Here is a 27,858-nt window from a genome sequence, read left to right as displayed (position 1 = left end):
TTTGCTTATTAGATGATGTGGAAACTATATAGCGGACGAAGTCTAGCTTCACTAAGTAATCCGTTAGGCTCGATAAATCTTTGACAATCTCATCCCTTCATTTTTTATATTTGGGGGTCATCTTTTATGTTTATCTCAAATTTCATATATTGTATCCCTCATCTCCTCTTTGACTGAACCTACGTAGCCTACATTCATTCAATTTAGCCTTAAATGGGGCGATTCTGTTTCCCAGTATATATCGGATCATTTTCAATTTGTTATACAAAAAAATTTTTTCTTCTGACTTTTTTTAAACACATCATTTGACTCCCAATATATCTTGTTTTTACTAGTTTTAGATCTTTTTAATAAATTTTGGCTCATAACTCTTTACTTTTCTTAGACTATTTATTTTGTCCTTCTTAAATACCTATTTAATTTGTGATTTCTGTAAGGTTTCTACACCGACTTCAAGAAAATACCTGTCCCACAAATGATCAAAATCTAATTATGTTAATTATATAACTTACTTAATGTATTAAACAAAACAACTTTAAAAAAATTAATTAACACTTTTTTAGGATATAATAGAATTTTAAAAAATTAATTTAGCATTCCCAAATATGTAACTGTTACAGATTTATGTTACCTTGGATAAAATATAAATAGTTAGTTATAAAAAGGATAACTAGTTTACATTAACAGCACTAGCGATAACAATATAGAAATCATGCCGAGTATATTTAGGCTCCTAGGTTGTGTATATATAAGTACGATGTTAAATAAGCCAGAGAGTTTATGACCCTACCTTGTTTGATTTCTGAAACATGGGTACAACAATATTGTTACATTTCATTAGAAAGACATATTCAGATTCCTTGCTAATATTATTTAAAAAATAGGAAGCATCACCTACTTTTGCCATTTACAATCCTTTCAACGAACGTCACAAAAATTATAGGCCCGAGCATAAAAGTAATGCGTCTCTGAGTTACAAAAAAAATAATGAGGATAATATATAATGAACAATGTGTAATATATGGGATTTAGATTATTTCACGAAATGTTTGTTACTACATATAATTTCCATCAGGCGTGTAATCAATGGGGGGGGGCACCACAAATGTAATTGTTCTCGTAAATAACATTTTATGGTAGTAATAAAAAAAGAATTTGAAAGAAAAATTTGTAAAAATTAAACCAAAAAATATTTTTAAATACAATAAGTGTACCTAAAGACTTGATTATGGAAGAAAAACCCGCCTAATATTGACACCCCCCCCCCCTTATTTAAATATCCTGAATATCCCTATGCTTCCAGTATTAAATCGGAGAGTGGCACGTTATACAAGGATCATGAAATTAAAAGTGGGGTCAGCATTTAAGCGCGCGAAAATTTATTTAAACAAGCCTATCTAAATTAATTATAAGAGTTAGCGACACTGATTTAAAATTGATGTTTTTTTGCAGTTTAAGGAATTTTAATTCAGTTATTTTATTTCTTAATTTATACATCCTTCCAGAGTTTTTAAGCATTGTGGTTAATATAATAGGGTATAAAAGGAGTGGCTTAACATTTGATTATCTATTAATATTAATTCACGAAAATTTTAAACGATACAATGTTAAATACTAGATATAAATAAATATGTCATAGAAAAATTACGGGATTAAAAATAATTTTTGTCATAGTTCTATTAAAGTGATTCAAACATTAAATAAATATTATTTTTTTAAATAATTTATATCAATTATTTTCAGAGGGCCTACGAAAATAGGTTGGATGCAGGACTCTGCTATATATTACAGCGTTAGATATTTTATGTAATATAAGGCGTTTCGTTATAAATAAATCTAGAAAATTTAAAAAATTTGATGTTACTACTTACTTTACCATACCATTAACTATCATTATTCATCTACTAACTCCAAGTCTAAATATCAAGTTGGATATAAAAATTTTTTTAATATATATTATGAAATGAAATCACAACCATAAAACATTCAATAAAATATTTCATTTTTCAAGAGATCTTTTCTTTCTTTTTTTTTAAAAAAAAAATCATATTAGAAAATAATCGAGTTTTATATAAACATAATATTTTATCTAAGCTAGATAAACAAAGGTATTCATATCCTCTTCGTCCCGTTGGATAAATTTTTTTTCCATACACCATTCTATTTGTTTCTTGATACATTTCCAGGAGGGAACAAAAGAATGTTTAAGAATTTCTATCACTTCCGTATGTAGTTTAGTACTGGTTAAAGATCTTCTGGTTTTCATAATCTTGACTAATGCCTCCTTTAATTTTTTATTTTATTAAAATAAATTTGATAATCGATTTTTTTTTTTAAAAAAAACTAAATAACCCTACGTAAAAATAAACATTTTTAAAAAAACTTGAATTCGAAATGATCTGAGCATATATAAATCTGTTTTTTCCTCTTCTTCCATAGATGGATCATGACCCAGGGAACTTTGCCAACGACTTATCAGATTAATTTTGCCTCTTTTGAAACTATTGTTTTTGCGACTTATAAGTTGAAATAAAGTTGAATAAAATATATTTCTGTGAATTTAAATTATTTGCAACATCGACATCAAGATTAATCTTAAATCTCAATATCAGTTGCTCATATAAAAATTTCAAATTAATTACTTCATGTTTAATATAAATCAGAGACCTACTGGCATGGTCAGGAATGGACCAAAAAATGGTATGATGACCAAAAAATGGTATGATTTTTTTTAAAAAATCAAAATTTTATCAATTAATCGGTTGGAAAAAATCAACGGAGCGTTTTAATATTTATTGTTAATATTTGCAATTTCCCCTCAAAACAATTTGCAAAATTATTCAAAATATCGAAATTTTTTAAAATTTTGGGGCCGGGGCGGGCCCGTAAAATGATCATAAATAAAAATCCTGGTCGGGTTTGAAAATAAATTTTTATGTTATAAACATATTTCCGCATTATTTTTTGAAAATGGAAATACATTAAAATTGTTATATTAACGTTATTTCTGGGTTTGCCGTTTAAGCATCTATAATCTCCAGAGTTTTTCTCGTATTCAATAAAATTTGTGCCCCACCAAGAAATAACGTTAAATAGCGAAAAAATTACCCAATCCCTAAAAAAAAATGCTTATACATCATAACGAAATCTGGATTTAGTTTGAACAAGGTCGAATCGGTAAAATCGACGTTTCCAAGATCGATCGTCATATCATCGACATTTTTGATTACCAATAATATGTGGCTCTTTTGTCTGGGGCAAGAGATGAGGCTGACCAGAGTTCTTCTGAGCTCCTTGTCTATCAGTCCCGTCGATATTTTCAATGATTCGTAGCTTATGAGCCTAGAAAATTTGAGATTTTCGGTATTCTGATTGGTGTTAGGGGCATCGTGAGCCATGTTGGATTTCACGTCATTCACGAGGGTGTTGCTATCCGAAGGAAGGAGAAAATTATCGTTCCAACACAATAAAACGCACATTTGGAAAGTGGTTACGTCCAAATCGAAATCTCCGCCGGTAGGCGTTTTATAGTTTATCTTTATAATACATTGATATTTGTATACTGATTTGAATCTCCAAGATTATGCAAATTATTCTATTTTTTAAAAAAAATAACCACTCAAATTGCCTAGCCCAGATCGAATATAGCAAATTTAATTTAAAAAGGACCAGATCGGATAAAGATTTGACCGCGATTTGGATCAAGGAATCTTCATTTTGATCAAATAATTTAATTATTAAAATTACCGTCCCATAAGAGAAGGAATGAATCCATCTAAGCTTCCTGCCCGAGTATTTTTCGTTATATTTGCTTTCGAAATCTGGAATAATGATATCCTCGATGTCACGAGACAGAAAGGCCGAATTTTGAAGCGGGGGTTTAGGCCAAGTGGCAGTGTTAAGAATTTTTACGTTTATTTTGTCTGTTTTTTTTAAAAAATTTAATAATATTTCAATTATAGAAAAAAGGGACTATATTTCTTCCTTTATTTCTATTATCTAATAAAAATATAGCAAAAAGGTAAAATCTTATGGGAATAAATAAAAGTAATTCCAGAAACTCTCTAAATATATTATTCATAAAACAGTTTATAAAAAATAGACGTTAACAAAACAGTACTCATCTTATGACTTATATTAATATAGAGAGCTCAACGTCCAATGTGGGCAAAATTTTCCTGACTAAATGTGCCATATTGGTATGCCCTTTCATTCGGATTCAAGCATATGATTTATTAAGTGATTATTCTTTTTTTTAGAATATAAAATCATTAATTTATTTTTATTTGTTGTTATTCGTAAAAATGAATAACAGAATTAAATACTATTTTAATATTTAAAATAGTATTTAATAAGCTCAATTGGCTGGTAATCATAATTTAAATTGAAATTCAGGAAAAGATACTTTATATTAAATTTTCTTTTTAAACAAAAAAAAATATTATTAACAATAAACTAATAATCTAGTAACCCTATTTACAGGGCCCTCTAAGCGGGTAGGAAGTATGATGCAATAACGTAATTAAAATAGTAAGGATATGTTCCCCTCCCCCCTCATTATTTTTCTTAAAATACACGTTTACATCCATCCAGCCCTAATTATTTAACCTTTTTTTTTATAAAAAGAATTATATATTTTTTATAATTGATGAAAATGATATAATTTAATTTATCTTTTATTATATGCCCAAGAATATGCAATTTGTTTTAGTGAGTTATAAGTAAAATAAGAAATAATGAGGTGAGAAAATAATGCTGACAAAAAGACTGGATAATTAAATTCTAAAATTTATGCTAAAGTGTAGCACTTGTGCCTAAACCGGAAGTGAATTATAAAAAAGTTTTACCACTTGGAAAAACTTAAAAACCTTTATGAATTTTAAAAAAATTATATTAATCATAATAGCAAAAAAAAATGGACTTGTCTTGGCCAAGTTTTGAAAAATATTTTGGATTCCACAAAGTGAAGGATAGTAGTATAGATAATATTATTATCAAATGTCTCCTATGTCTTCCAAAAAAAATATATTTTATCATCTAATTCACCCACAGCTAATCTATGGAAACCCATCTCTGTAAGTTTATTTTCACATAACTTGTCTTAAATAGTTTTAAATTTTAATACGTGACAAGATTTTTGTTTTGCCTAATATTATATAGAATAATTAAAGAGCCGTTTCTGGGCGTGTCCGCAGGTCTCTAATGTACATTATATAAATAAATAAATAAACCTAATAGTTCGGGTTTCTTTGTTTGAGATTTCCAAAATGAATTGAACTCTTTGCTAATGTTTATATCCTGGAACATGCGCAATAATTTGTTAATATAATCTGCAGAAATACCAGTATTCTTTGTTAAAAAAAAATTTCAAAAAATAATCTACAAAAAAGATAAAAATAAAATAAATATAGAAATATCAAAAATTTTGTGCTTTTACTAGGAATTAGGACCACTCATTTTTCTTCTTATTCTTTATAATTATAAGTATTGTATGGGATAGTTTGGGATGTTAAATGTGATGGGTGTCACTCGCCTTGACTTCTAAATCCAATGAAGGCACAAAATTTTGGTTCTAAATAACGTCGGGTTGGATATGGCTAGCCCTTCTTAACCCCTTTATATATAGCTTCTATAAGATTTAGCCATTAAAAATGTTTTTTAACAATGTCACGACTATTTTAAAAGTATATACTATAAAATGTCAAATATGGTTTCTCTTATTTTATTTTAAACTAGTTCCTTTTTTATCCCTCTTTTGTTTAGATTTAATTACAAAATTAAAGCATATGGTTTTTGTGTTTTTTAATCAGGAGTTTTTCATACTTCTGGATTCCTTAGTAAAGTTTTCGTTAATTATAAATTAGATAATTAGTTCCCAGAGATCGTCCTGAATCTGAGGTATAATTAAAATTCCAAAAGGTATAAGGGGGTTTTTATCCCCAATTGCGTAAAATAAAACTAACATAAATTCCTCTTTGCAAAAACGTTCTATTTTTTATTTTGCGCCAATTTTATTTTAATTATAATTGCGCTTTTTATTTCCCTTATAAAAGGGTCTAATTTTTATGTTATCTGGATTTTAAGTTTTTAGCTTTATAAATCTTTACAATTAATTAATATTTTTTTGACTTAATAAAATTTATATTTTATATGTGTAATTTTTTTTATTAGCATTTAATAAATGTTGCAACTTTCAAATTTTATAAATTATTTTACTATAGGGGTTTCCAACTCTTACAACATTACCCGTAACTGAAGCCCCACCACTTCATATATATAGGTATAATAATATAAAATCAGTTTCCATAAAAAAACAAACTCAGAAATGTTTTTATCTACTGGTAAACAAATCAGCCCGCCTGAATGTCAAAAATGTAAGCGAAGTCAATCGAGGTGGGCAATTACAGTGTTTAAAAAAAATATTAGGTTATAAATTATTAAATAACGTAATAACTTTAAGCATATCAATCATGAGCTCGTCTAAAGAATTATCAGCGCTGATTTCCAATATGAGGCGACGAGTTAAATTTGATTTGTAAAAGCGCATGAAAATGTCCTTGCTTTTCACGAATTTCAGTAACAAAACCTAAATAAAAAAAATATATATTCATTTTTAATCCTATTAAAATATTAGGCTCAATAGAAATTGAGCGAATACCAAAAATATTGGGCGTGAATTCAATGCATTAACATAAATGTATATTTGTGATGACAGGGAGATTGGGCTAACTCTGCATTTATAGTATATGTGATGCGAAATTAATCGCTAGCGAAATCACAGCTGATTCGCCTATCATCGTATCGCAAAATTTTTAATGCAATTTCATCATTAGCTCAGTATTTACAAAATGAATCTATTATTGGCTTGATTATGTTAAGTAGGGAAAAATTTCGTATCGCTTTGAAGGAATCGCCCTTACTATAAAGGCGTAAATCTAAAAGTTTGCGGAATCCCTTAAAAAAACTGAAATTTAGTCATTCCAATGTAAAACTATAGATAACATGTCACCCAGAAAATATATTAGAAAGATATTCCATTGGAAGGTAAGTTTGTTTTCAAAGAAAAAACTTGTAACGGAAATATTACTTTTTATGGTTTAGAAAATACTAGTTGAGATTAACGTTATAAATTTTAATCAAGCCCAGAGATTTTTCATTTAAAATATCTATCTTTAATCCGGAAAAGTTTTTTGATAGAATTCTTACAGTTGTTTAATTTGATAAATTGATTTATATTTTGTGTATTCTTTTTTATTATAGGTGTAGAGTAGAGCCATGTAATGGCATCGTAAACTAGATTATGGAGTTCCTTAGGATGTGAGCTAGGAATTTGGATACGACGTAAGGTAATATGAATTGGGGTATGTTTTGATATTCTCCATAGATTAATATTTGATATCACTTTTGGGTAAAAGATGCCATTTATAGTTCGGAGGCAGTTATAAAACTGTAAAAGATGTAATGGAACTAAACTTAAATATGAAACAATTTATCAAATTAAGCAACCATAAAAAAACTTTTCATGATTAAAGATAGATATTTTAAATGAAAAATCTCTGGGCTTGATTAAAATTTATAACGCTAATCTCAACTAGTATTTTCTAAACCATAGCATGTGCTGCTATTAGTTCAGGACAAAACGAAAATCAATTGGTATGTTCTTTAAATTTTAATTTAGGATAGAAATGATTCACGGCTTTAATTAAAAAACTTAAATTTAAAATCATATAACCCACCTTTAAATTAATTAACTTATACAGCAGTTCTTGGGCATAGGCTCTTTTCCGCCCTGCCCTTTTTAAAGCCTATGGACGTCTGTAACATTTTTCGAAATTTTGCGCGTAAAAAAACATGCGGCTTGCCCACAAACGTGTAGAGGGCTATATATCACGTATCACGTAAATGATGGTATTCGATAATTATTAATTTCATGCAAAAATGTAATTATCAATTTTCTGCAAAAATTTATAGGAAGAAAATTTAGAAATTGGAATTAAATGTAATAAAAAAAAATATTTGAAAAAAACTAATAATCGAAAATATAACTCACGACAGATTTGAGTTTCGCTTCGATTTCTTCGTAATTATACTTTCTGGTAAGGCTGGATTTTTTGAGCAAGTTATCGCAATAATTGGCTAGCAATTGAGGGCACTTGGATTCGTAGTGAGGTTGTTGAATGATTGAACTGGTATTGGTTTTCGTGAGGTCCAGTTTGAAGATCGATGTATCATTAACAATCGAGGTAAAAGCCTTCGATTCGATATAAAAAATTTTAAAAAAGTTCGTAGGTTTTATCATAAACAAAAACCTGCATGCCGGCTCGAGTCAAAAAAATGGTATGATATTAAAAATCTGGCCCGGGTTTAAAATATACATTAAATTACATCAATGAATCAGTTGGAAAATCATATAATGGAGTATCTAAAAATTCCTCTCTTTAATTTCTATTTGAAGCAATTTGAAAAATACAGCCTAAAATGATTTAAAATAATCAAAAATAAAGATCCTGGCCTGGCCAAACAATTTCTAAAAAAATGATTTAAAATTTATTTTTTTTAAAATTCAACGTGTTATTTGGACCTAAAATTTTGACCTCTTCTTTTATTTCAAGGAAGCAATACTTTTGTTTGACTTTATAACTATTAGTTTTCCGTCAGGACTCAGCAAGAATAGGAGTAGGATATGTTACAAATCTCAAATTATATCTAAACGAAAAATTCGACGTATTTCTCAATTATATATCTTGGTACCTTCTCTACCTGCATTTCAATGTCGAAAGTTTTAAATAAATAATTAGGCAACTTATAATATTTTGGCGGGTAATTTCTGGAATGGTTGTTTTATAAGCTAATTTTTTATATATTGTTATATAAAAATGGACATGGGATTTACAAGTTCCCAAAATTGACATAATTAGTTTTTAGCTCTGAGGTAATGACCCTGATTTACATTTTAAAAAACAAAAACTAAAGTGGCCTTTTACATAATGTCCAATGAAAAATGACGATTTGGTAACGAGATATTAATTTTTTTTTGCTAAATAGAGAATTTACTTTAAAATAACCAAGGTATTGAAATTTTAAGCATTCGAAGCTAAATGGCGATATTACATTTTATTTTATAGACAAGTGTTGAATGAGGTCACATCTAATTTGGTTAGCCCACTGGTTACGATTTGGTAATGGCTCTAAACATTTAAAAATACTTGCATAAATAATATTTTATAATAAAGAAGGAGTAGAAAGAATTTATTTTTTTTATAAAAATTTTTAATTAAAGGCTCAAAAATTATTTTGTGTTTAACTTAAAATAGTAGGTAAATCTACTTCAGCGATTTAAAGAATTTCCATATTTTCAAAGCTGGATTAAAAGGAAAGTTATCCTTTGGAAATGATAAAATTACTAATCAAAAATAATATTTTTGCTTAGAAAATTTTCAAAAAATATAAATAAAAAAAATGTATAACTTTATCTCTGCATATCAAAAATTTGGGATCATTTTGGAATGCGGTTTCGATCAGATTCGTGTATTTGTTGAATAGACTCAACAACTTTTCGACATACTTTTCTGGATCCTAAAAAAATATAAACAAACATAATTTTAGTGAATTTTGATCATCATAAGGTGAATAACTTATCATGGAGGCCCTCTTCATCCCCTTTTTATAGAATTTTTAATTAGCGTTGTCAAAGTATATAGTTAAATTTTGCAAAAAGTAGATGTAACAAGTTACTTTAGAAAAATATATCTAGTAACTGTAACAAGAACAACAAAAGTAACGAATTACTTATTTAAATAAGTTAAATATGCAGTGGCGTAGCTATGGAGAGCAATTTTTTAGATTATACGTTCAAAAGACTCAAAAGTGACTTTATATCAAATAAATACCACGAATATTTATATTTTTCTGGTTTTGATGTTTGTGGAAGGATATTATATTATTATAATTATTCTGGATAGCATTATTATAAAGTCATTGAGAATAATCTACTAAATTATAATAACATATTATTGACGCATTTAAATAATATATTTATTATATATTATCGAATATGGTTCCCCAGAAGCAAAAAAATTTGGATCATCGTTCAAAAATTATTTTAATTCAAATAAATACTCCAACAAGATAATATTTTAAACAAAAAGTTTTTGAATATGATTATGAATTTAAACATTTTTATGGTTCTGATATTTGTGGAAGAATTATATTACTTTTAAATATATATAAATTATTCTGTCTATTATTATATTAAAGTCATTGATAATAATCTACTAAATTATAATAATATATTATTGATGCATTTAAAAAATATATTTATTGTATATTATCGAAGATATGGTTCGAAAATAATAATATGAAATAAAATAGTGCATTACTTTCTGATGTTTATATTTCTAATAATATATATTTGGTTTATATTTTGTTGCATTTTTATAAAAGAAATTATTAAAGAAATTAAATTTTATGAGCAAAAAGTAAAGATAGTCATTTCCTATAATTACCGCTCATTAATGCAAGTAGTTATGGGAAAAAAGTGTTTAGATATTTGTTCTTAAGTTTAAAGTTTCTTTAAATAATTGTAATGCCTCAACAGGGTTGCTGGGACGCTCTGTAGGGATGATGGTGGTTAGATCAGAATACCAAACTTCAGTATCTGATTTTAGCTGTTCGTATCCTTCGATAATGTCGGATTCATTATTATTAATAATTAATTGTTCTGAGAATAATGGCAAAAGAAAATTAAATATTTTAATGTTTTGCTCTGCCCAGCAAATTTTAATTTAAAGTGAGTAATAATTGTTTTTAATAACGGTAATAAAATAACTTTTTTATAATAATCAAAAGTTGATTCCAAGGCTAACATGTCATCTGTGATTAGCCTAGGTTTCTCAATAGTAATTTTAAGTTTCTCACACAAACTTAAACATCTATCATATATTGGTAAAAAAAATATTATTGGCATTTACCTCAGCATCGCCTCTTGGCTTCATTCTCTCCACAATGCTGATATTTTCCCTTTGAAGATATCGACTTAAATTTACAGTTTTAAAAAAATATAATTCATACAAAAAATAGATATAATTAAGGGGGTTTGGTAAATTGATAAACACAATTCTTGTGCAATATTAGATGTATCTTTATCTTTCCTTCTTTTGGGAAGCGATCAAAGGTGTTGTATGATGTTTTTAAAAATATAGATGGATCCAGTTAAAAAATTAAAAAAATATTCGCTACAAGATTTCTTCAAAGACAAGATTCAATTACTGTCTTTCTTAAAGCATTGGAAGGCATAGTTGAAATGAAAATGATAAGTAGATGAAATGATAAAGATACATCTAATATTGCACAAGAATTGTGTTTATCAATTTACCAAACCCCCTTAATTATATCAATTTTTTGTATGAATTATATTTTTTAAAAAACTGTAAATTTAAGTCGATATCTTCAAAGGGAAAATATCAACATTGTGGAGGCAATGAATGAAGCCAAGAGGCTTCTTAAAATATTTGAAGATGCTGAGGTAAATACCAGCAACATTTTTTTTACCAATATATGATAGATGTTTAAGTTTGGGTGAGAAACTTAAAATTAATATTGAGAAACCTAGGCTATTTTAACAATAATATAATGCTTAACATTAAAAAAATTAGAATTTTTTATTAACCCGACATTATCGGAGGATACGAACAGCTAAAATCAGATACTCAAGCTTGATATTCTGATCTAAGCACCATCATCTCTACAGAGCGTCCCAGCACTGTTGAGGCATTACAATTATTTAAGGAAACTTTAAACTTAAGAACAAATATCAAAACACTTTTAATAATATTAGCAACACTTCCCATACTTGCACCAATGAGAGGTCATTTTCCACATTGACTCGACTTAGAAGTTATTTAAGGGCAACCTCTGGCCAGGCGATCACCAATTAATTGGCTCTTCTGTATATATATATAGAGAGATCTTAATCCTACCCCAAATGAGGTCATAGAGGAAATGGCTAAAGGGCCACTAAGAATTAAGTTAAATATATAAAATATAGTTTTTTAACATATTATTTATAGTTTTTTTTAATCAAAAGCAATCAAAATATTTTTTTCAAATTATTATTATAAATTTGTTAGTTTACATAAAATTATATTTTGTTATTTATAAAGGGTTTTACTAATAAAATATATCATTTGTAATTAAAGCAATTTATATCATTTATAATCAGCAATTTATATATGTAATACTAATAGTTATAAAGTATATAATTTATAATAAAGCAATATAATATTTATAATTAAAGCAATATAATATCTTAAATAATGGCTTTTTATTTGTAAATTCATTTCTATAAAAGTATAATAAATTGAAACGTATATCTATAAAAGTTATGTCGAAATGTGTTATTTTAATTAAAATTAGTGTTGTAGTGTTGTTAAACAACTCGTTTTGAGCCGATTTTTAAAAACGACTAACTCAATATTTTAGCCAGAAAAATATTGCCCAAGCCTCGAGATTTCGAAAATATATGTCTAGACCTTTATTCCTTCTATGAACAAAATCTTCAGGCTTGCGTAATATTTTTCTGGATAAAATATTGAGTTTGCCGTTTTTAAAAATCGGCTCAAAACGAGCCGTTTAACAACACTAAGTGTTGTTAATGCCTCAATTTGAGCCGATATAGCTAACTCAATATATTAACCAGAAAATTATGCAAGCCTGAAAATTTTGCTCATGGATGATACAAAAGTTTAGACATTATTCGTAAAATCTCTGGGCTCGAGCAATATTTTTTTGGCTAAAATATTGAGTTAGTTGTTTATAAAAATCGGCTCGAATCGAGCCGTTTAACAACACTAATTAAAATGATCTATAATTCTAGGACATTTATATTATAAGAAAAACAAATATGATTTTTAAGATAAACCCGACCGAAGGCGGGCAAAAGGGCCGTAGGCCCGTTAAAAGGGGGTCTGGGGGGGGCGAAGATGGCTTTTATATGTATGGACCCCCTCTAAAGAAAATTCCTAGCTATGCCACTGTTAATATCTATATATATATATGTTTTTGGAGTTTAGGTAATTCAAGACTATGCTTCAGAGATTTAGTTAGCAGATTTTAAAAATTTAAATCACCTATAGTAACGAGTTTTCAATTTTATCTAAGTCGTATTTCCAGCATGTATAGAGTATATTTAACCTGTGAAGGTTGTTTATTTTTTAATGTATATGGAAGAATTTAATATAAATTAGAGGTAGTTCAAAAGTTCTTGAAAAAAAAGAGGTACTCTATACAAGCTAGAATACGATTTTGGCAAACTATTTTTTTATGATTTCCCAGGTTTACAATTACTGTTCAAAAAAGTTTATTAGTTCGCAAGCTTTGAAAATAATTATTAACAAAACAAAATAAAATTTGGTAAGCCCAGATTTGTTGGAAGAATAATTGTGTTATTTATACTATATATTTTTTCGGTGAAAATAAAAAAATTTCTAAAGATTAATAATTTTGTATAATAAGATTATATACTTAATTAAATAAAAAAATATACAAAAGTATTAACATAATTCTTTTTTAAAATGTAACTAGTTATTTAAGAATGTTTTCAAATGGTAACTTAACTAATATAAGTTGAGAGTATATCAAATATCAAAAAAAAATAAGTTTAAATTATAAGTGTTTCCCCGAGACATGTAAACATAAATATTATAAAAATGTGTGGATCAAATAAATTTACAGATAAAATGGTAGAAGCACATGATACCATATCATCCACGCCGTCTTTGTAAATATGAGATTCTAAGATTGGAAGAATATCGCTTATGATATTCCTTTTGCTTTTGACGATTAGTTTGTAAGTAGTATTGAGGTCTTGAAAAAAAGAGCAAAACAAATGAGTTTGGAATTAGATTAGGAAAAATAATCAAAAATATAAAGAGCTAATGAATAATGATTTAAATGGTTCTATTTCTTTCTAGCGATAAAAATAAGTGGCTATAACTTTTAATATCATTTTCCGCGATGAGTTTGTTAACATTTTCAACGATTACTTCCTTGAAATTGTCTACAAACACTTCCACACAAGCCTCCGTAATCTGGGTATAAAAAAACCAAAATTTGTATTTATTTTTTACACAAGATGGCTTCTATTTTACTTTACCAGAGATAATGAATTAGATTCCTCTTTTGAAATTTCCAAATACTTGCATGCTCTACCGTATTCTTCTTGGATTTTTTCTCCGGCAAAATTGAGGTAACTTATAATACCTTTAAAAGAGATTTTTTTAAAAAAAAATTGACAAAAATATTAGGTATACACTTTTTAAAATTAAATATCATTTTTTTTGCGCAATTTGATTAATTTGTCTAATAAGAATTACAATGGGGGATTCGAGATATCAAAACGTTATTTATTAAGATCTAGAAGGGAATTTTAAAAAAAATCTACCATTATAAGCCGATGTGTAAAGCAGAACAAATGAATAAAAAATCGAAATGAAAATGAAAACAAAGATGTATTATACCGTTGCTTTCTATGTAGTCCATACAAAACGGCGAATAATATAGGCGTACAGATTTGAGGTATTCCTTTTCGTAATATTTTCTGTACATTGTTAGATTGTCCTTTTCGTCGCACGCCTGTACTGTAATTGATAGGAAAATTTTTTTTAAAAAAATTAAATAATAATAGTCAAATATCGTCATAAAAAAAATTAATGAAATATTAGAAAAATATAACTTTCCCCGAAAGATTATCTAAAATAAGTAATAAAAAGATTACGGCTAGACTACTTTCAGTTCAAGTTTTTAAAAAAAAAAAATACCAAGGTTCGCTATGGTTTCGAATATTAAAACGCACCAATTAAATAGTGTAATAGTATAGCCTCGACTCGAACCTATTTTTCAGGTTCGATCCGTTTTTATCTCCGGCCAATCCGATACTTTAAGAGTATCCGAATTTTTTATTTATTGATTGGAACGTTAAAAAAAGTGTAATATTTGAACGAAAGCGGAAAAATTCTAAGGCCCGAAGGAAAATAAAAAAAATAAATTTGGATGTTATTATTTGAAAAGAATACTTTATTTATAAACATTTTTAAAATTTTGTCAATGTTCGAGTCCGGATTATAAATTAAAAAACGAGGTCCTACCCGACCGAGTTCGAGAGAATGTCTCTCCGGGTCCAACAAATATGAGCTAAGTTTGATTCGGACAGGACCGGGTTTGGTGTATAGTATTATCAGAGACCTGGAGGCCCAACCTGGAACGGACCAAAAAAGAATGCGGAAAGATTTCAAAAATTTTCATGTCGGGCCGTAAAAATGAAATAAAAATCCGAGTGTCTAACAGTTTCAAAAAATAAAAATCTCAGATTGGGGTTTAATTTTTTCTTTCAAATAGGTCGGTCTAAAAATTTTGACCTCTGCCCGAGTATTACTAATATTTTTTAAAAAAAAAATATTTCGCTATTCTTATCTATTCTTTGGGATAGACTTATAATAATTTATGTAAAATTTTTTTTTTATTATAAGAACAAAAATAATGTTTACGATGATCCTTTCTTTCTAGGCCGTTCAAAATTAAATTTTAAAAAGTTACATAAAAAAAATTTTTTTCTATCTAAATATAGTATAAACTAAGGTAATCTTTCAGTCCTATAATTTGGCTCGAATAGGATGAGACAATCCCTCTCCTTTCGAATTCTAGGTATTGCATGCATTGTCCGACGATCTTACGCGATAAGACATTAAAAACGTAATGATTCCATAGGCTGATCATGAGCTTGCAAAAAAAAGTGTATATATATATTTCTTTTGTTATAAATTAAGGGGGGGGGGGGAGGGTAGAAGAAACAAATGCGCCAATTAATTGCAAATATCTTTGCATTCTACCTATGTTGATAGGTATTTAAGGATTTACTTAATTTGAAAAAAAAAACCAAAGAAAATATTTTTAATACGACATTATCCGAGTCCGAACTTAAGTCTGTCAGACTCGGCGTTTTCTAGGACTCGGTTGGAATTTGACCTTGATATAAAATTTCTTTCGGATCGGAACCTCTAATTTAAAATTATTTTGTTTTTCCTTATCTTTTCATGAAAGTAAAATTTTCAAGATAAAACTATAAAATTGTTTATCTTTTAAAAGGCTTTTATATTTTACCAATTTCGTATTTGATACTTTTTCAACAGTCAGGGGGGCTTGTACCTGTTTCTAGATTAAAATTTCGGATCGCATCTTGGAAAAAAAATAATTCCCAGATCGAATTGGTCAAGAAATTATATATATTTTTTTCGGATTGGGTTGGACCTGAAAAAATAGGTCATGTGCAGTTACTAAAAAAATGGCACCGAAAAATTATGCAAGCTATAATATATTTCTGGGTCATCTGAAATAATATCGTTATATATGGATAATTATTTTACAAGGTTTTAATCCCCTATTCTGGGCTAAAATATTAGATGTCTGATGTGGGCTGGTTTTTAGCGCCTTTTAAAGGGGGAGGGGGGGTAGAAAATTAAACCTTTTTTAAAACAGTGAGCAGGCTGGGGAATTTAAAATATACTTATTCAAAAAAATATATTTATTTCATAATATAGAATATTTAATAAGTTCAATTAAAATATGTTAAAATAAAACAGAGTCAAACTAACCAGTCATCAAATAATTTTTAAATTGGGTGGGCAGGCATTTTACAACAAAATTTATAGATAAATGGGTGGTGTGTGTTTTAAAAACCATAGATGGATTGACAAGCAAGTTGATTCATTTTAAAACAATGGAGGGGTGATAACTCAGGTTACTAACCTGTCCAATGCAGACCCCTACCATGTATGATAACCAAAAACAATAATTCAATACCTTTCTAATTAATTTTTCTTCTGCACATCGAATAGTCCCTCGACCACCAAAACTAGACAGATAATTAAAGATGCTTATGTCATCAGTACTATTGAGTTTACCATTGCTTGCAAAATTTATGCTATCGCTGAGGTCCTTGATGAACACATTTTTTAGTTCTCTGGTTCTAATTCCCTCAACTTGAGTTTTGATGACGGTCTCCATTTGAGCAAATGGTTTAGGTAGGTAAGAGCATTGTTGGAAATAACAATTCCATAATGCCAGAAAACGTCTTGTAAGCTCATTGTCATTGTAAATTCCTTCATCAAGAGTGAGATGTGAAACAGTGAGGTAATTTCTTATGGTGGTAAGAAGAGCATTCAATAACTTAAAAGCTCCACACTCCTCCCATAAACAAATTGAATGAACAATCCTTTTTTTGAAGTTTGAAATTAATTGTATAAATATATTGAATATGAAATAGTTTAATCTTCCATAGTGCTGGTATCTAATAGTGTTGTTAAACGGCTCATTTTGAGCCGATTTTTAAAAACGGCTAACTCAATATTTTAGCCAGAAAAATATTGCCTAAGTCTCAAAATTTCGATAATATATGTATTGACCTTTGTTCCTTCCATGAACAAGATCTTCAGGCTTGTTTAGCCATTTTTAAAAATTGGCTCAAAACAAGCCGTTTAACAAAACTAAATTTAGGCACTGACTAAAAGTGTGCATAGGTCAATTTTTTAAAATATATTATGATTTTATTTTTAAGTTTAAGGATTATAATGTAATGTTAAAAAGTCACTTGTGTAATAAATTATGTATAAAAAAATAAAAGTCACCAAAATAAATCTTGCCATTCATTCTGAGTAATTTTCTCTTGCTTCAAGAATTTTAATATTGATACTTCAATTTGGGGCCATTGCTTTTCATATGAAATGTTAGATTGTTTCTGTGCAATTATTACAAAAAGATTTATTGTAAATAAGATCATAAAATATAAATTAAAGTTGAGATTTATTTCAGTTTTGCATAAAATAGCATAAATTACACTTTATTTTAAGGCTTTGACAAAAATTAAATATAAATGAAAAAGATAAACTAATTCACTGTGTGATCCATTAGATGCAATATAATTTAAAAAACTAAGATTAAATGTATAATTATATGTATATTAATATAAACATAAACTTTTGATATTATTTTACTTTCATGATGGTAAATCTTTTAAAAAACCATATGATGGACAGATATTTTAACTAAATATAAGAAGAAAATGTCAGTCATTTAGTTTTATTATTGAATCAGATTTATTTTTGCAATCATAGGAATAGACAAGATTTTTTTTATAAGAAGGCGGGAGTATTATTAAGTAGGCCTTCTTCGATACGCCCTGAAAAGGTAAGCATGGAAGTTGATATTTAAATGGATTTTATTTAAATTTTAAAAAGTATAAGATAAATATTATCACAAAATTATTGAAAATATAAAAGGATATCGTGGTATTTATATTAAATAATTATGAGTTAAAAAAAAGGTTAATATAAAAATCATACACCGAAAGTTAATTCAATTAATACGATTAATTCAATTTGAATAATAAAAAAAAAGGTAAAGATAAATGCTTGTATCAATTGAAGTAAAGTGTAATTTATAAATATACTGTTCAATAACCTAATATAAATTAACAATATTTTATATTATTATATAAATCCAATATTATAATATTCTCCTCACTCTTTATTTTCTTACTTTTTTTAATGTTCCTCATGGTAATCGTAGAGTTCGTTCGTTCACATCATTGTTGCTTGTTATAAATCTCTATCATAGCATAATAGTATTTGCTTGATTATCTTAATCTCGATGACATGTTGTTTCACTTTTTATTATAATAATCATATCTAATGGTATTCCTATAAATCGTTATATTTCTATATTTGCCTTCCTCTATTTTATGGGTTTGATTGCTAAGTATTTCTTTAAGTTGCGCAAATCTTGGACAATCTCTTTCTTTCATTTTTTTTTATTTGGGGGGTCCTCTTTAATGTTTTTAATTTTTAGTTTCGTATCATCCTCTTCTTTGCGAAACCTACTTAGAAACTTTCTTTCAACTTAGTTTTACATAAGGCGATATATCTCCCATCATTTCTCATATGCCAATTTATTGGTTTTTCCAGCATATATCCTAGCATTTTCATTTTGTAGCCATAATATTTTCTTTTAACTTTTGTAGATTAAATCATTTGACTTCCAATTTCAAAGCCGCTAACGAGTATATTCTATTTTTACTAGTCAGATATAAATATCTATTTAATTTGTCATCGTTCTGCAAGGTTTACTATCAACTACTTTAAGAATACGTCTGTGCCCCACAAATGATCAGACTTCGATACCATATATTATTATATGTTTATACCAAATTATATCTCCCTTTTCATTTAAGCCTCCAATTGAATTTTAATCTTTGAACAAACACTTGTTATTGCACTAATTGGGGTTAATTTTAGCTTGTTATTTTATTTTTGTTTATTAGACTCCTCACTACCACAAGTAATATCGTCAATATTTTCATTCAACCCGATTATTAAATATTTGTTAATTACAGGCAACTGAAGTCAATTCATGATGTAATTTCTCACTAAAAACATATTTCAAATGTGAAAATCTCTTCAAAGACTTTTCAGAAATACTTATGATGTTTATTTTATCAAAATTCTATGGATACAAATATTGCACATTCATTATGAGCTCTTTATTTAGCGGAAACCATTTGGTCAACCTATTTATTATTTGATCAAATATAATCAAAATACTTATTCAGTATATAGGTCAAACTGATCTATGAGAGTTCATCTTTGTTCATACCTGTGAATCCCCTTTTTTCGACTTATTCTGCCTTTGAGATTTCAGCTTGTCCTTAAATACAATCTAGTAGCCATAAATCAGAAATCTTTCATTAAATTTTGCCATTTTTTATAGCTTAATTTAAATGGTTGTGAATATTATAAAAGACGCAGAAGATTTGGCATTTGATTGTTCTCCAGGCTGATAAAATACTTAAATTTTTAATTTGAAAATTCTCAATTATCTGCATAAATGTAGCGCACTAAATAACCATTTAAGGGCATTTTCACGTGTACACCACCTTGTTCCACTTATTATTTGCCTCTGCAGTTTACTTTGGCAAGGTAAATTATTTTAAAGGATAGAGCATCCATTCTTAATTTAATATCTTGTTTACTAAATATTTTCAAATTAAACTTTGCGATTCTTCTTTTTTATATGTTAAATTCCTATTTTTACCTAGAACAGCATTAAGGCTGTCTCCTGATTCAACTTATTTTTGATATTTAATGCTGAGCCGAAGGATAAGCAGCATTTGAACTAGAACAACATATTTTGGTTTGTTTTAGGTTTTTAGTGGCATTGTTATTTTTAGTATATTTTTTTTCCATTTTTTTTGTTGTTTTGTTTTTCTCGTTTGAAAATCAAAATTACTTTTTAGGCTGTTTAGTCGAAGTTAAATAGCTAGCTAAAGAGCCTTATGTTTACTAATAAACCAGGACACGGCTTATTAACTTTATTAAAAGTTGTCTTTGACAACAAAGTTATTAGGAAACCTCTTCACTTAAATTTTAATTTATTAGAAAGCTTTGGCTTTCTTTTTCTACGTTTGCTGCTAATATAGCTATCTCTGAGTTCTAAGTTTTTTTTAATCGTTTTTCGATATAATTCACATCATCTCAAGGAAATTGCCAAAATTTAAATTCTCATTTAAAAAATTGATAAGTGTTTTATTGTGGTCTGATCCTTTGTAGAATAAGTTTTGTTTACATTAAAACTTTATTATCTCTAATATTTGTTTTATTACATGGATATTATTGCAAATCTGTCGATTCTTTTCATTTATTACTATTTTAAAACTTGAATTATATATCTATAATGAATTATAAAATAATGTAAAAAATGTAAATTAATCAAAACTTGGATTTCATTTAAATACAAATTATACCCATTTTGAAAAAAAGAATAAAAAAACGCATAAAATAGCAAGATAATCTTCAAGAGGTGTATTTTTTATGATGCTCTAAAAACTAAAAAAGAAGGAAATATAACTAAAAATAACTTTTAATAAATGTATGAATATGAATAGAGAGAAAATAATTATTTTATATATTTTTTTTAATCGTCCTCTTTTTATCCTTTTTTTTCTGATCGGCCACAAAAATTAACATTTTCTTGAGGCATAGTGGGCGAAATGCCTACTTGATCTTATGGCCAGTCCGCCTCTGTATAAAATCATATGTGTATGTTTCTTACTTATTTAATAAAATACCTTTTATTAATATTTTTTATTCCTAAAAATAGTCATTTTTAAAGGTGATCCTACATGCCCCGTGTAGTGCTCTTACATACTCTGCTACTAAGTTCAATGTGGTCTGTTTTTTAAATAATGTTAACTTAAAACTTCTAACTCATTAAATCTTTATATCAAATAAACAAGTTATTTAGCTATGGTTAGATATATTACTCGATATTTTTTGCCTAATATTTACAAATTTTATAACAGCTTTTCAAAATCCGATTCTATGTACCCCAATCTCCCATATTTGGCATTGTTTTTTTTTTCAAATGAATTATTTCTACGCGTAACTTTACATTATTAGATGTATTTTATTCATTATTGTATACAAATACAATAAATATTAAAGATATTTGATGTTTAAAAGAAATAGACAAGGATGTTTATGCATGTATTTTTAAAACATTTCATAAATTACAAATTATAACATTATTATGCCAAAATGGTTATTTTTATTAATGCGACAAATAGTCCTTGTAACATTAAAAACGACGACGCGTATAATTATATTAACCTTTTATTATTTGTTAATCGTTTAAAAGAATATATACTCTTTCACAAAAAATTTATTAGAAATTATCATAATCTTTCAAAATATATTATTGAAAAAGATGCCGGTCGAAAAATATAAATTGTTATAGGATATTAATAAATTTCGAGACCTTTGAAACGTATTAGTTCATGGATTTAAGTAAAAATTATATATGGCTATCGAATGCTCACATTTATTACCACAATAAAATTTAAATATTTGATTTAGAAAATTTAAAATAAATTATTCTTTGAGAAATTACTTTAACACTCAAAACCTTATATCTAAGATGGCAAAATTAATCTCGATGTTTTTTCTAGCACTCGTGGCCGCTACCTTCATTAGTGTCAGATCTCAGGGTATATTAATTTTGAACCTCAATTTTTTTAAAAAAAAATAAATGCGCATTATACTATACCCTAATAAATTTATTCACAACTAAATGATTTTAATTTTTTCTTCATGTATTATGAAGGTGCAAATGTTGACTCTATAAGGGAGCTACAGAACAAGCTATACAATGATTTGATTCCACAAACAGAGTACATAGTCCGATACGGTAATTTATATTTAAATGTGTTTTTACGCAGATTTGATGGAAAAAATTTCCTTACTTTTCAAATTTTTTTTATTAAAAATAACATATTTTATATTCTTAACCTAATTTGCAAATAAATTAAAAATTATGGAAATGTTTGCAGTCGAATCTATCCAAAACTGTAAGTTTCAGAAAATTCCATATTAAAAAAAATAATAAATATTTTTATAATTACTCAAAATAAATAATATATTTTAAAAATATTTTTTTATTTGAAAAAAAAACAAAGGTTTGGATGCCTTTTGTAGAAACGAATGTATTCCAAAAAGCAGATCCTTAAGTCGATGCGCAGAGTGTCCTGAAGATCTGATTAGACAATTTCAATGAAACAGCTGATTTGTAAATACAATGAGAGACCTGCATAAAATTTATTATTTTGCTTTATTATCATTATTATTATATAAAGTAATTATTATAATTTTAGTTATATAATTTATTTATATATTTATATTTAATTTAATTATATTTATTAGTAAATAAAAAAATAAACAGCATCTAAAATAATTGTGTTTTTTTAAAAAAAAAAGAGTAAATAAATACATTTTTAGACAGTCTTAATTTTTATTACTAGTTCTGAATGTGAATAGAATTAAATAGAATTTTCTATTTAGAAATATATTTTTTTTAATATTGATTTTGATTTAAGAGGTGATAACCTTACGCTTAAAAATATATACTCATTCTTATTTTTTTAAAGTCTTCTAAATATCACATTCTATTCAGACAGTTGTTTAGAATTCTAAAAAGGAAAAAAGACGAGATAGGTCTTAAAAATATCTTATCTCGAATGTAAGAGATAATTGGTAAAAAAAAATTGTCATAATATTTTATATTAATATATATATATATAAAGATGACACAAGGAAGGTAAAGTTTTTTAAACAAATTGCAAAAATCTTGTTTTTTTCAATCTTTAAAAAGTGTGCTCATTTATTTAAAGTTGACAAAATAATTTTTTATAAAGATGTAACATAGACAATGGTTTACAATGAGGGGCTAAGGCCGTCGGTCAGAACATGCAGTCCTCTGGACAAAAGCGCTGTAGCAACTGCTGAAAAGAAACCCAAATTATTCTAATAAAAAATTTGAAAATTAAGTTCCCCAACAATCTAACAAACAGCAATATAAATTTTAAAAAAAAACGATATCAATCTACATTTGAATTACGAAGGTTCTTCAAAAAAAACTAAGCCAAATCATGTTCTCTTTCTTAATCATTGAAGCTTAATTAATTATGTGATCATTGTTTTAATATATTTATTATTTTAAAGGAAAGCGGTATCATTGCAAAAGTTTGGAAAATAGGATTCAATGCTAAACTTTGATCTATAAAATAAAGAAGAAAACAAAATATATTATTTAATATAAATGATCGCTGAATGCTTTATATATCCTATAAAAGAAGCAACTAATTTATATTAATAAGATTATGTCCAAAGCTACTTCGAGCTACCATCTGTTTTTTTTTATAAATATGTTTTAACATAATTTTAGAAACGGTTATTATTAATTAAATAATTGAAGGAAGTTATTTTTTTATAAAATATATCAAATAGTGATCCTCATCAAAGTTTATTGAACACTTTAAATCAGAGACCTACAAGCCCGGCCTGTGATAGGCCAAGAAAGGCTTGGTTTAAAGAAATCCAACCCGTTAAAGATTAAAATAATAAATCCTCAGGTGGGTTCAAAATTTTGTCCTCTGCAGATCTCTTATATATATTGGAAACTATAGTATATGGTGATTCTCTTCAATGCCGCGAAAATTGGCAAAGATGAGATTAATTTGCCTTGTGTAATAAATTTTTTCACCAATATCTACTTAATGTTTTGAATGTTATTCATCTATTTATTTTTTAAAATGATTTGTTAAAATATTTTTTAAATAATGTCTATTTTATCTCATGTCAAAAAAAATTTTTGTGCGTGTCTATGTCAAAGTTGTTTGAAAAAACAACTGACACCTCTAACCTTTCTTTATACCATTTTTTTTGACTTGTTGGACTTTACCTTGACACTTTTTCAAAAGTTAAAATATAAGTAAAACTATATTTTGGCATCATTGAATTAAAAAAGGATATATAATAAATCATTTATCAAAAATTTGCGAGGACATTTAAATAAAATGTAAACTATACTATAAATAAAGGAATAAGTAAAAGTCGCCTTTCATCAAAAACACTAATTTTTCATTCAAAAAAAAATTAAAATGAAATCCCATTATAACCATCGTTATCTATTGGTAGTGAGTGTATTGGTGGCCGCTATTCTGTCAATTACGGTTAATTCCCAAGGTAATAATTAAGTTTGGTGGTTTATTTAATTTAATTACATTTAGGGAAGGACTTCAAATTAGTTTAATCATAACTTTTAAAAAAATCAATAACATTTACATTTAAATTTAAAGTGATCATGAGAGAAAATAAAAATTAGATTTGTTAAAACGAAATACAAGAATTAAAGAGAAATAGAATTGTGAAGGGATGTTTTAAAAGAGGAAAAAAATTTTGGTCGAAGAGAAATGGGAGGGTAAAGGAATTGTGACATTTAACAAGACTCCTATAACTTGACTTTAATTATGGTCTAATTTCGTGATTTAATTTTTATCTATCTCAATTATCAGTTTGAACAGCAATAACGTTGTAATAATATCCTGAAACAGGAAAATATGGTTATGTATAGAATATAGATTAGTTATTCCAGTTTTGCATCAATTTTTATATTCCCCAGAAAGAGCTGTTTTAATGTCAACGTTAATAAAAAATTTTAACCTTATAGTTTATGTTGGTCATAGGCAAGTTTAAAAAAAATGAAGATCATTTTTATAAACCTATATAAGGTTATATAGGCCTGTTTAAAGAATATGAATCAAGTGTTACACATTTATTTATAAAGCGTTATAACTTTAACAAGTTTTTATTTAAAATGAGTTTTCATAGATGGATTTCGATTTTTTTTAAAAATACCAAATTTATGGCAACTCTTTTGCAATTAGGCGTAAAATTATACCTATTATGGTTGATAAGAGGACATATTGTTCTTCCTTTACATTTTATAATAATTGCAATGATTCAAGCACCATTATCGGTTGCTCTATTTTTATTTTGTTTAAAAATGGACCCTCCTTTTTTGAAGGACTTTGATCAACACCAATTAATTTATTAGAGTCATTATAGATTTTATATGTGATACACTGCATCACAAAATAAATTTATTTAAAAATGATTTTTAATTATATTTATACCTTTATAGGATTTCATTAGGATTTGATATATTTATTTTTTGGATAAAATTTTACTAAAATCCAAAAGAAGTGGAAAACATTATAAAAAATTCTAAAATATGTAAGGAAACTAAGAAAATAAACCAATATGCTTGCTCATATACTCTCTCATATATTCTTAGTAAAAAAAATTATATAATAAGATTTCGCTGAAATTTTTTTTATATATTATATTCGAATAATTCGAAACATTTTTGAATAAGTCATAATACAAGTAATAATTAAACTATATGATTAGGTAAGTTTTTATAATTAAGTTTTTAATTGTTGCAAATAAATTTTTTTTAACAATTCAAAATTCTGATATAATAACAACTATTATACCACCCGCAAAGACAGCCTCTTGTCGGAATCCAAATCTGATCAAACTAAAATCAGACGTCGGGTAAAAAGGACTCGAACAAATTTTTTCGACTCGGAACATATTTGGGTCTATATTTCAGCAGTGTTGTTAAACGGCTCGATTTGAGTCGATTTTAAAAATGCTAACTCAATGTTTTGGCCAGAAAATATTACGCAAGCCCTTGGTCATAGATGGCATAAAGGTTTGGACATCTTTAGCATAATCTCGAGGTTTAGGCAATATTTTTCTGGTTAAAATTTATTTCGGATCAGATAGGACTCGGATCTTTGAAATAAAATTAGCGGATCGGATCGGTCGAATAAGGCTGAATTCATAGTTGCATCCGATCCAACATGATTAACAGCTAAAATCTATTTGTGTGATTAATTTTTATTTGTTAAAATCATTTTAGATTATTTAGTGATCATGAATAGAATTAAAGATAAAACTAATATTAATAATTGATCTCATAAACAGATTTTAAAAAAAATGGATGATCTCTTAAAATTGTATCCCACAATGATGGGTACATTGCATAACTTCTGATAAAACTAACATTATATCTAATCATTATTATTAATCAAGAAAACAATTATAATGAGTTATTAATTTTTTTAAAAAAATAAAACGTATAGTGGAAGAATTAAAGAGGGTAGAAGGCCTCTTCTATGCCGATTTGATAGCACAAACAAAATATATCGTAGATTTTGGTAAGTTTTTTTTTTTAAAATTTGATTTGAATTATAACATTGAGGCTCAATGGCGTTGTTATATTACATTCATATTTTATATATATATTATAAAGTTCGATTTGGGAAGATGATATTTAGTTCCATAGAGTATATTTTGATAGGAGAAGCAAGAAGGCAGGATTAAATTCAAATTTTTACTTTTAATTTTATAGAATTTTTTTTTTTTAAAAAAGGATTAGAAAGATTTTGCATCGACCGTTGTATCTCCAACCCAAATTTGAATCGTTGCGCGGAATGTCCACAACATATCAAAGATCAATTTCAAGATAAACGGCCATAAAAATATGTTGTTATTTTTATTAAATAGAAAATATATAGATATTTTGAAAAATTTTAATCCATTATTATAATGTAATTTAATAATTAATCCAAGGCATTTTAAATAAAACCTAATTTTATTTTTTACCGAAGCCTCATATTGATTTTGACCTGTAAAATAAGATGTGTCTAAAGTTATGTTCGTAAAATTTTGGCGTCACGATTAGCCCCTGAATATTAGCTATCCAGAACTCTATGCCTTTAAATTGGCATGTATCTTTTAAGTCATAAAACATCTTCCGTTAATAAATATCGTATCTTCTTTAAGAATATCTATAAAATGATTTTTTGTGTTCTCCATTTTAATTATCGAGTCGCATTTATTGCTGCTTGGCGGATATGTGATGATGATATATTATTTTTGCCATCCGCAAGTTGTAGTTTACCTTGACCATTTTACTACAATTCCTACACTTACTACACTTTAATTTCTATGTTACTTCTCATTGGCACCTGACATTTTATCGTGGCGACTATTACATTCCTTTTTCCTATCACCGTTTTATTTTTAAGCGGATTTGGCAAAAAGGAAACATAATTATATATGTCTCAATAATCTACATTTTTTTTATAGGTTTTAATTTTATAGCTTATTTTTAAAATCCAAAGATTCTGGTATTAATATGTAGGCAGGCAAAGTAAAAAATAGAGTTAAGATATAATATATAAACAATCTTATTTAATTTAATAAATTTTTCAAAATAAAAATACAAGGCTTTTTGATGAAAATGTTTATTGAGTGGTATTGGTACCGAACCAACTATGTTCCTAACTCAATGGGCATATGCCTCTGTCTTACATTTTCCATTTTTCTCAATTAGTTTTAGATTTAA

At 27.0% G+C, this 27,858-nt stretch overlaps 1 protein-coding gene across 1 annotated transcript; it reads right to left on the bottom strand.

The window, feature by feature from the left end:
- Nucleotides 1-2,031: 2,031 nt before the first annotated feature.
- LOC135923663 (cullin-5-like) lies at nucleotides 2,032-18,066 on the bottom strand. The gene is made up of 16 exons (XM_065458534.1): nucleotides 18,045-18,066; nucleotides 17,679-17,788; nucleotides 16,855-17,266; nucleotides 15,630-15,774; nucleotides 14,517-14,636; nucleotides 14,153-14,259; nucleotides 13,994-14,087; nucleotides 13,730-13,863; nucleotides 9,469-9,576; nucleotides 8,051-8,251; nucleotides 6,455-6,586; nucleotides 5,232-5,349; nucleotides 3,748-3,923; nucleotides 3,136-3,536; nucleotides 2,384-2,516; nucleotides 2,032-2,284 (listed from the first exon to the last, which is right to left on the bottom strand). The coding sequence occupies exons 1-16, from the start codon at nucleotides 18,048-18,050 to the stop codon at nucleotides 2,090-2,092; spliced, it is 2,592 nt and encodes an 863-aa protein (XP_065314606.1). The 5' UTR covers nucleotides 18,051-18,066; the 3' UTR covers nucleotides 2,032-2,089.
- Nucleotides 18,067-27,858: the final 9,792 nt, after the last annotated feature.

Source organism: Gordionus sp. m RMFG-2023, chromosome 2 (assembly GCF_954871325.1).
Source record: "Gordionus sp. m RMFG-2023 chromosome 2, tfGorSpeb1-WG-v2, whole genome shotgun sequence".
In the NCBI taxonomy this organism is placed as follows: Eukaryota; Metazoa; Nematomorpha; class Gordioida; order Chordodea; family Parachordodidae; genus Gordionus; species Gordionus sp. m RMFG-2023.
This window is presented reverse-complemented; position numbering and strand designations above follow the sequence as displayed.